Source organism: Aptenodytes forsteri, unplaced genomic scaffold (assembly GCF_000699145.1).
Source record: "Aptenodytes forsteri isolate BGI_AS27 unplaced genomic scaffold, ASM69914v1 Scaffold299, whole genome shotgun sequence".
Classification (NCBI taxonomy): Eukaryota; Metazoa; Chordata; class Aves; order Sphenisciformes; family Spheniscidae; genus Aptenodytes; species Aptenodytes forsteri.
Window position 1 is genome coordinate 2,099,106 of NW_008794154.1, and position 11,573 is coordinate 2,110,678.

Below are 11,573 nucleotides of genomic sequence, written 5' to 3' on the forward strand. Positions count from 1 at the left end.
ACAGGGAAGCTGAACTAGGGTCATACATGTAATCTTAACTCTGGCACATACAACTTCAGCAAGGTTGACTTAGGTACATTCAACAAAATTCAGGTTGAATTTTTGTAATACACGGGGTTGACAGCTGCTTGTATTCCATTGTCACAGTGTAACGCTTACTCTTGCTAGGGTTTGGTTTGGTTTTTTTTTTTTTACATTCTGATGAGTCCCATAGAAAAGATGTAGTAAAATATTTTTGTAGCAAAAATACATGTTTTTCGCCTGCATCTTTTTAAACCAGATACTGTTACTGTCATGTTATTAGAACTAGAAAGAATGAAAGATGGGAATAACAGAAACAGTAAAATGTTTCTACTAAATTCTACAATTTTGTGTTTCACAGTTTGATAATCACATTCTAGAAGCTAACACTGGAAACAGCGGCAGTTTACACAGCAAATACTACCAATGCATCTTTAAGACATCTGCTATATGTTGGTTTGCATAGCTGCCTCTAGAAACATGATCTCTGCAGCAAAAAATAATAGATTCTATTTCATGGCCAGAGCTTTGGTAGCAGAGAAAGAGGATTAAAAAAAGTAAAAATACATAGTAGTTTAGAATGTAGACACATTGAAATCAAAAAGCCAGTTCTCCACTAAGGGGAATCATATTATTACTCGTCTTCTTGAGTACCTTTTCCCAAACAGAAAACTGAAGCATTAAAAAAAAAAAAGCACCCCAAAAAAACCACCAAACTACAAATACACCCTTTCCCAAAGGGAGAAATAAAAGGCTTTAGAAAAATAAGAAGCTATACTTAAAACACATTCTGTGTACATAACACCTGGACTGCTTTAGGAAAAAAGTTTACATGTAATTAGACTCAATACTTAGTTCTAAATGAACAGCACTTATGCATTCGTATCTTTAAGGCTTTTTTTTTTTTTTTTTACACACCAATGAAAGGCATCAAAGCAACTGTCACTAGCAGCTATCTGGCCTTATTGATAACTTAAGAGCCCTTGGCGTTGCCTTATGAAGTTTAATTTCCAAAGCAGTCAATTAGATCTTGGTAATGTGCTCATCGATGGGTTATTGCTGTAGGGTATCTTCAGTGCTACTGCTTCACCCTTGTATTTTTTGCAGTGCACTCATGTAGACAAACTGTTAAGTTCCTTTTGAAAAAAGTCAGTTATTATAGCTAAAAAATATTTTTTAGCGACTATTGGTGATACAACCTGTAAAGCAACAAGATCCTAAATAAAAACTGCAGGTTTTGATTTATTGTGGGAAAAAGAAGAAATATGATCCGACGTTATCATCCACAGAAAAACTAAAGATCACGTGAGCAAACTCAGTAATCTGAATTTCACTAGTTCTTCCCTGCCCCAAGCCTTTATTTGAAGTTTAATGAAAGAAAAACTAAAATATCTTAATTAAATACACATTCTAATGGACCAAAGACTCCAAACTTCCCCTTCCCCACCAGTAAGAAGAGAGACAAGCATGTAATATTTACACTGATTCCTTACGTAATTATGTGGGTCTGTACATCTCGTTGCATGTGAGTGTGTTAATTTGTGTAGCAAGGGCAGAAGAAAAAATATCCTAGGCAGCAGACCAAAACATTAAAAGAATAGTAACTCCAGTAGCTACTACCAGGCAAAAAAAGTAGTAATGAAACATTTCAAAAGAAATATTCTGATTAAATAGCATTGCTTGATTTCTTATAGGACTTTTATCTGCTTCTCTTTGGAAAATTCTTGGATCCATTTCCAAAAGAGGTATTTCCAAAGCGTTTTTATAGCTTAAGACAGCTTTTCAACACTGTCTGACAACGTGTGCCCAACCTTGCTCTTCACAGTTGTCTTGTCATTTCTTGTTTCTTACAGCAGATACACAGACAAAGCCATGTTTGTACCCGCTCCCTTTCCTCGTAGCTATCTTATTGCTCTAAGTCAATACTGCTATTGTTAATCAAATTTCAATTCCTAATTCCTTCCATCTCCTTCCCATCAGACAATAAAATTCATATTGTCTGATGTCTGTAGAATGGTCAACTCAGAAAACCTCCACTTTCTTCCCTAAGCCTTTCTTTTTCCCCAGAACAGCTAACATCACCTATGTTAACGCTTATTCCCATAGGCAAGACCTCTGCTCAACTGAAACCAACTTCAGCTTTAATCCATACATCTGCATCGTATTTAAATTTAGTCTTTCTTCACAACATTCTTAAAAATCAGTCTTCTAAGTCCACACAACTGCAATTCATTTTATTTGTGTGATGATCTTTGCCCACTACTTGAGCCACTCCATTCTCCTTTTTTATTTTATTAATCTCTTTTCTACCTCCTCCTGTTCCTCCACAAACTGTCTAATTCGCAAGGCCCCTCACAATTTTGCTCTTTGTTTATCTGCCATTATCTCTTCTACTACATATTGCTGCTGACATTAATGTCTACCTCAAAATGCACATCCCTTTTATCTTCCTCTCTCCTAAGAACCTTTATTTTCTTTTAAAGACAATGCTGTTCTAGAAAATTCTACCTGAAGTTGTTCATAATTAAAACTCTACATTGTAATCTATTAGAAGCTACCCATTAGCGCGTGCTAAACCACTTGTTATCAGCTGTAAGATCTGATAGGCCAGAGTTTTAATTTGGAAAGACCCTAATACGTTAATACTACCACACTAAAATAACATGCATGGAAAAAAAGAGAGACTAACTGAAGACAGACCCATTCCTAGTCACCATTCCAAGTAATGCAAATACAAAAGCATTCAATGATAATACTGTTTATATCTTTGAATAGTCTTACAAACAACATTTCACTGTGCAATATCGACTCTTCAGTAAAATATTTCCTAGCAATGGTTTGGATTGTTTTTAAGAAGATATTAAAAAAGGAAATTCTCAAAGACAAAAAAAACCCCTCACGCAAAAGATGACTGACCCCTGCCAGTACTAAAAACTGAAACCTGCAAAAAGCTTAAGATCTTCCCTATACAGTGGCACTCTATAAAGAACACAGGTAAACAACTGATACATAGCAAGGATTTATAGCTTGCCCAGCCATGAATAGGTATCTGAATGAAGCTATGACCTTTTTGAGAACAGATCAAACCCAATGGCAAGAATTTCTAACTTCAGGGTAAGCATTGCCTAGTATTGTATTTGTGTTTGAAGCAGCAGTGTTGAAAATGCATCTAGAAAGGGGTGAAGGGAATTCTTGTAATTCTATCACTGCTGTGTGTCATAAACCAGGCAATGCAAATTACACTACCTTTAGAGGTCACTAAATTTGTGAACCTGACTATTCAGTATGTATACCAACACAGCACTATTTTAAAGAAATTAATGGGGTTTTACTCTTACTTATTTAATGACCCTTTTCACATTGCACTTCTCTGCATGACCACAGGACCCTATTTTTAAATATTACAAACTATAAGTGCTAAACACAAAGAATTTGGCAAGCTATGAGGGTTGAACGTAAGTTAATTCTAGCTTACATTGCTAGGATAATGGCAGCTTCAGTCAACAAGCTGCTTTTTCATACCAAAAACCAAGCCTATTCCAAAGCCATCCATAGCCTGGATGGCATAGGTCACCCTGCCACGGGACTGCAATAAGATGCACACATTTCAATAGTAAATCAATTAGACTGGAAGAATGGTAAAGAAATAAGATGTAACCATGTACCCACGCACACACTGATCAAATGCTTCCTTTAGTGACAGTCCAAAGGCATCAATTCTACAAACAGGATTACTTTACACACGATGTTTTCTCTTAGATATGTATAGATGTACTAGCTGTTATTGTGTCAATCTTTAAGTTGAACTGTGTTAAAGATATTTCAAGGCAGCAGTTTTCAGTTTAATGTAAAGGGAAAAGCCAAAAAGCACTTGGCAGACAATAAAAACAAACTTGCATATTTAAAGGCAATTATAGTGAAATACTCTATAATCACAGAATTGTATGACATCAAGGAATAAAGATTAAAATCTTTTGGTTAATTCTATTTAAAGCTACATGAATTAAAAGATTTGCATTACAAGTTCTGATGTAAAGCAAGTATTTTCATATACGATTAACTTGCAGAGCAATTGCAGTGAAACTCTAAAAATATTACCAAGACTCTATCCACATAGAAATTATATGAAATCTGAGTTTCTCCATTCCGGAGAAGCATACTATTCTAATAAGAACTATCCTAATCTTCACCCAGCAATAATTTCAAGATGATATTATTATTCTCATTTCCTTGAATAATATCCATACTCCAGGGCCATTTTCCTTCTCATATTCAATATCATGCATGCTTGTATCAAAATTCCTTTCTTCATATCCTGTCACAGTATCAATCACTGCCTCCTGTCCACTCAATCCACTTTTGATTTATCAGCCGCCGTCTTTCTGGACTCCATAACTCGACCCAAACCATTTTAGCAAGACATTGACAAATAGCACCCAGTATCACATCAACCTGTTCCACTTAGTAAACTAAGAAACAGTAACTGTGACATCTCTGCATAAGTATTCCATTCTATTCCCCAGACTGATGTATATTAATGAGGAGATGGTATTTGAAATGCTTCTTCCACATCAGCATCTAATATGATCAAATTAGGAAATGGGATGATTTATTAAATTTCGTAGAGCTGAAATATTTCTTTATATCACTAGATGTGTGGTTTCAGAAAGTGAGCTGTTGCTTTCAATTTTTCTACTGAGGATGTGCCTGCATTTCACAGACGAATTATTGTCTTTAAAAAGATTGCAAGAAGGCGAAATGTTATTAAGCAAATGCTCAGTAAAACAAACTAAATCGGTTTTAAAATTCCTAATTTAATGTAAATCTTGGTTGTTTTGCTGAAATTCAGTTTGTGATCTTATTAAGTCATATTTGCATTGTACTATCTTGCTGTAGGACAGCTTTAAATTTATAGCATTACTAGGAAGCCCCACTTTTTTGACTCTAAAAAAATGCATCTAAAATAAAATAGTTATAATATGGACAAGTTTTCTTATCTTCTAAAATATAGCACAAAAAAATTCTTTTAGGCACAAAAAAATTTTAGGTTACAAACAATATCTACTCAAAAAAATACTCAAAATATTTTTAAAACGTCATTATAAAAAAATCTAACTTTTCAAATTAAAACTTGGTATTTCAGTATTGTATACAGTTGGAGCTCTGTAAATCATACACTCAAATAAAACACCTATGTTAGAGAAGTTATTAAAAAAAATTACGTTACAGCCACATATACTTTTACCAGCATTTTCACTACCTTGAGAAACAAAATATCTTAATTTTATGGGGGACTGTGGGGAGAAAAGACATTATGGGATACAGAATTTGTGCCATCTGCATGACTTATACCAAAAACAAATGCAGTGATTTAAAGATACCATGTAACGGATCTTAGCTTCCAATATGAAACTAGTTTTCTAGTGTCAGTCCCGTTCCCATTGCGGGGGGGGGGGAGGGGTGTGTGGAGAAATCACAGTTGCTCAAGTCCTAAAGATGGTACTCTGAAGGTACAACAGTAACGTTACAAATACAAGTAGCATAGAGAAGATCTTCACTTTATTGCTGTATGTCATATTGCGGCTTTTCAGGTGGGTCAGTAGATTTTACTCCCTGCCACTAGCAATTCAGAAGTTGGAGATCAACAAGAATACTTCAGTGGGTAATGCACTCTTTACTACACTAACACAAGGTGGCTGCCTGAGCTACTTCTGATCATTTTATTATCTAGTTTACATAAATGTTTTCTTCAGTACTTACCTTTAGAAGTCATATGAAAATAAGTTGCCCCACCCCAAGCAAAAAAATTAATTAATTACAGATGCCAAATTCTTATGAAAATTCCACTTCAGTGCTACAAATACATACATTTCCTAAGACAAATATTGTCTCTTCGCATTTAACAGCTTTGAATGGATTTTTCTTGTCTGACTGCTTTTTTAATTAATTTCAACTTCTGGTATCCACAACCTCCAACAGCAAGGGCTTCCACAGCTTAATTATGCAATATATAAGAGCCATCTCCTTTTATTTGACTAGGATCTGCCACCAGCTGACTTCATTCACTTTGATGCCTGCCCCAGGTCTTACATTGGAGGAGATAGGAAACACTCATTCGTTAATCATCTTTTCATGCCATTCATTTTTTAATTTATTTTTTTTATACTCCTCCATCATATTCCCTCTTTCCCCCACAATCTCTTTTCCAGCCTGATGAATCATAACGTACTCAGTCCTCTTAGGAAAGCTGTTCGTACTTTCGATTGAGTGCACAAGACAGATTTTGAGATAGCGAAGAAAAGAACTATTTAGCACGGCTGCAACTGCCTCAATGCTAACAAACAGGGAAAACACAGGCCTCCAGTAGCAGCTTTCTGCAACCTACTTAACTCTTCTCCAGAAAAAAGATTAATCCATGGCTTCTCCGTGTAACATTACAGCAGAGAGCAGACTTGGAAAAAATTACAATAAAAGATTCAATGTGTCCTGTTGGTTTTAGTTTTATGCTTTTAACATTCCAGAAGACTCTTCTGTTATAATTTAGGATGCTATTTATAAATATTTTCCCTGAAGAACCATGTCTGTGAATAGTAATATCATTTAAAGTGACCTACAGCTATACTTTTGTAGCTACAGTACTGAAAAGCTAGTATATTTTATACATAAAATATTTTATACACAATATTTCCTAGCACAAAATGAAACAAACAGTAGTCATGTTTTTAAAGTTTTTAGGTGCATAATTTCCATATACTCTGATGACAATTAACATCAGTGAACCCCTTGGAAAAGATGACCATTAGACTATGTCTAATGAGATCTGCAGTTTATACTCATTACAATAAAACAGAGATCTTTAAATCATGTTACTCAGCATTAGGAAACATGATACCTGACAAAAAAACCCACCTTCATTTTCACCTTATTCTTTTGACATTTCATTGTTTTAAAACTGATTTTGTTAGCAAAACAGTGGATATTTACAGCAATATTTCTACACACAGCATAGTAGCTTATCTGGGGTCTACAGCTCAGACGGTAAGTATACTCAAAGAGAGATCAGACAGTTTAAATAACCAAATTGCTACTACAAAGGCACTGTAGCAAAAAGTGTCCAGACAGCTATTATAATGAACAGCTGTGAATAAGTCAAAGTGAAACGTTCACATCTTTCAACAACAAATTTTCAACATTTAGAGGCAACAGCTCCACTGATTTGGCATGTGAAAATAACATCTTTTACTAAATTCTTGATGCAGGTATACAAAATTACCTGGCCGAAGATCTGTAAACACATACCAAAAAAGCTTTGATCTGCCTGATACACTCAATAATTAATTTAAGTTCAATAGAAAATGCTAACAGTAATTCTGATATCCAGGGATAAACTTTATTTAAACTTTTTAATTGAAAAATACACGCACACAAAAGTTGATCTTCTTTTAATTACAAAAGTATGAAGCAGGTTTTATAATATAATTTGCAACATCTGATTAAGATTTAAATATTTAAATTATGTTTATTATTGAAAATATCCATTTGTCACAATCCAATTTATCAAAAATTTGGCACCATAGATATCTTTAAATATTGAGAAAAATGTGCATAACTAAATACTCGTCTCTTTCCAAGGCAAATACAGATGAGAAAAATAACAGTTCAGTCTGATCTTCAGGGAGCCAGTGTTATGCATAGGAGTTACGGAAATCAGTAATCAGAAAAAATCCACAAGAAGTTTTCAGATGATTACAGTTAAACTAAGGTGACTCTATTAATGCTTTTTGCACTCAGTCAGATGCAAAATATATAACTTATCTTCAAAACCAACTGTTCCACCAGTGTAATTTAAAGATTTAGTACACCAAAAGCACAGCATAGAGATTTCAAATTAGGAAGAGTTTCAAGTGACATATAGTTTAGATCACTTGCAACCATTTTTTCTAATATATTCCAAACTCAGTAACTATATGGAGATTTTAAATGAATGTTTTTACAGTAGAAATAATAATTCTTTTTCCTAGAAAAGAGTCTTACCTTCTTGTTCTACTTTTTGATCTCGATCTTTGAGACCTGTAGGATTTGCCTCTGCCCCTTGATCGGCTACGACTGCGTTTTCTTCTAGAACCATATGAAGAACTACTGCTCGATCTGTGTCTGCGTCTAAAACAAAACCATGCTATTAGTATGCTACTGCTTCTAAAAAGAAAAAAAAGGAACAAAAAACCTAACAGTTTACTTAAAAGGGACATACAAACCTGTGTTTTTTGTATTATAATGTTGTAGAAGCCTCAAATACCACTATTACACTGTAATAAGTAATTCACATACACATGGACAATGCCTGTCTTAAGAGTTTACATTCTAAAATATACATCCCAAGGCAGGAAAAGGGCAGGAGAGACAGAAGTTAACTGATTTGCCCAAAATCATGCAATACCTCAAAGGCAAAGCCAGGAACACAACCCAGCTCTCAATGATTTTTAGTCCCAGGACCAGCTCATTGGAACTCACTCCCTGTTTGCCAAATCTAAGCTTGAAGAAACATTTAGAACCTACATTCTCAGCAGGATTTACACAGAAATACATTGTATGGGATAAGGACTACAACTCCAGTGCTAAAAATGAAATTCATAAAATGTTAACTTCTGCATTGCTACTCTATACAATTATTTCCAGTCATACTACGTACATACATAAAATGTAAACATGAAAATGTATTTTAAATTACGTACACCTAAAAATATTTTATGTATATATATAACCTTACAATTTGTTATCTCAACTTGCATAACATGCAATCTTTGTTCTGCTCTGATGTAGGCAGACCCTCCCCCACCCTTTTCTTTTTTAGTACTATTAGTAATCAAACAATCAGTGTTAATTTATTCCATTTGAGCTTGTAAGTTTTATCCTGAATTCAGTCAGAAGTCAGAAAGGTATCTTCCCTTTCCCCTCCCACGCAGCCTCCCCGTTTCATTTATTCAAAATACAAATTCTTATACACATAGGAGAAAGGTGAAAGAATAGATAATAAATACATAAATTAAACCAACTAATCCCAAAACTGGGGGGAGGGATACCTTCCAAGTCTTAATCTTAAAATTTTCTCTCCAACTCCATCTCCCTAACAGCTAACTAAATAACAATTACAATCCGTATGAGAACCTCCTTATTTTTGGCCTTTATTATGTTCGATTAATATTAAAATATAACACCACGTAAAAACACTTCTGTAATTCAGGATGCAGTCAATGTGATACGTGCTTATCTAGTGTAAGGGAAAAGGCACTGTATTACGTACAATTAGTGCTGCAGTAGTCCAAACTGGAAAAGATATATAGGTTAACTACTAAAAAACAGGTCTTCATCTGAAACAGGAATGCAGTGTTCCTGCTAAATGAAGATGAAGAACAGTAATCTTAGAGACTGTTGCTTTTGATTCTTAAGGGTCAGAGATAAATCCAGCAGGACCCCAGCGTGCAATAGTGACTTAACTGCCAGGAGCAAATGCCCTAAACTAAGGGCAAAGCAAAGGTGCCAGCCAGATCCTAAAAGCAGACACTTTCGTCTTTTCTGGATTCAATTTAAGTCAACTGGTCTTCATCCAGAGTCTAATCTCCCTTCAAGCTCTGTTTTTATCTGCGAGATAGCCATGCCTGCACTGGACTAAAGAGATTCATAAAGCTGCATGTCATCAGCATATTGTTGGCATCGAAGCCCATGTCATCTCACTGTGTCCCCTAAGGGCTGTATGTAGATGCTAAGCAGGAACAGAAGAAAGGGGGGATGAAATAAACAAATAAGAAACCCCCCCCAACCAGCCAACTTGTCCCTCATTGACACACTCTTCTGCCAGCTAAAGAGAGATTTATCAGGAGCACTTTCTAATATATTTACAGTGCAGCTAGACACAATGAGTATTTTCCAGCTCCACTTATTAATAAATTGACCACCACCTGTTCAGTTTGACTCCAGGATCACGACAAGTCAGACTGAGACACAACAAGGGTATTCAAAAAAAGTCAGGTACTGAAAGGGGCCCTGATGAAGGAAATACGATGTTAGGTCAAGAAAAAATTGGTAGATGTAGCCACATGATCTGTGTTCTAAACACCTGGCTGACTACTGTATTTTGTACACATAAAAAATAGCAAGAATAATGGCAAAAACTAGCTGTTGCAGCAAATTTATAGACCTACTGTAAAATCACTCTAAGTCTTTCTACTGAGAAAGTTTACCTTGTTGTCTGGAAAGACCTGCTTTGTTTATTATGACAGAAAAAAGTAACACCAAATAGTCTGTAACTAGCTGAATGAAACTACCTTTTCAAACTGGTGTTAATGCATGAACTAGTCTATTTCCAAAAAGAGATTCCAAATTCATTATTTAGAAGGAAGAGAAAGGAAGAGTTATTTTAGTTGGCTGGTTTTTGTCTGTTTTAATAGGGAAGTTACCTTTGGATCTGCATATACACTAGTTTTGTATTCTTGGAGGGGGGGAAGGTGTTTTGGTTTTTTCTTTAAACGTAAGTGAAAATATTGCCACATCTTCCAAGATTCAGAGCAAACTTTGCTATAAAATTCCAACCTAGAACTGATTACACATTGGATTGAAACACTTTCTAGCTTTCTGTCATAATATGAAAGAGCTTGATTTGTAAACAACTACAACAGACAGTAAATTACTACAAATGCACCTTTTCTCATAAGAATGTGAACGAGACTGGAGATCTCGAGACCGTGACCTTGACCTTGATTTCCTTCCAGATTTTTTACGGCTGTATGTTCTGCTGTCTGAGGAGCTACTTGAAGACGAACGCCTGCGGTGTTTCTTTTTCCTTCTGCTTTTGTTCTCTTCTTCTGTGTCCGAGGAGCGACGTCCCATTTTTAAACTATGTAAAAACAAAAATTCTAAACTGTAAGAAAGTGTCATGTCTACATTACATTGTCAGGTATATAAAAAAATATTTAGTGTGTATGCATATATAAATAAACATATTATTATACCATTTTAAAACTTATCATGTGAATAGAAAATTTGGTTTGCGTGCAAAAAAAAAAATCATGATTTTAATATAAGACATCAACAAATTCATGTTACCAAGCAAATTTTAATTAATTTATTATGGTATCAAATATTTGTTGTAAATTTTCACAAAAGCTATTTCACAACCATTTTAACAGATAAATGCACTGATAAAATCATTTATACATCAGAACATATTTTCATTTTAGCTTATTTTTACGTTTTTGCCTTAGATATTAATTTTTCAGAAATTTGGGGAGTAACGTATAAGATACTTCTAATATCTGATTTTCACTTTAAGATGCTACGCAGTCAGTAGTACAGCATCTGTAATATGTTTAATTTACAATCATAAATGAAGATCCATAATACTTACACAACCAATAGAATGCAGTCTATTGATTTCAGCTACTGGTGTGACTCACTTCATGTGTTTTTAGGTTGTGCAATTAAAATAATGTACACTTTTGTCCTCCTTGTCATAATTAAAACATGTGTTGAGAAAAAAGTTCTAGAAAATTATTTTT

General features: G+C 34.6%; 1 protein-coding gene across 1 annotated transcript in view; it reads right to left on the reverse strand.

Annotated features, from left to right (window-relative positions):
• RSRC1 (arginine and serine rich coiled-coil 1) overlaps nt 1–10,911 on the reverse strand; it is a 176,515-nt gene extending 165,604 nt beyond the window's left edge. The window contains exons 1-2 of the mRNA XM_009279087.2: nt 10,718–10,911; nt 8,056–8,181 (exon numbers count right to left, since the gene is read on the reverse strand). Coding sequence (XP_009277362.1) covers nt 8,056–8,181; nt 10,718–10,905 — 314 coding nt within the window. The 5' untranslated portion in view covers nt 10,906–10,911. The remainder of the gene's footprint in view (nt 1–8,055; nt 8,182–10,717) is intronic.
• Nucleotides 10,912–11,573: the final 662 nt, after the last annotated feature.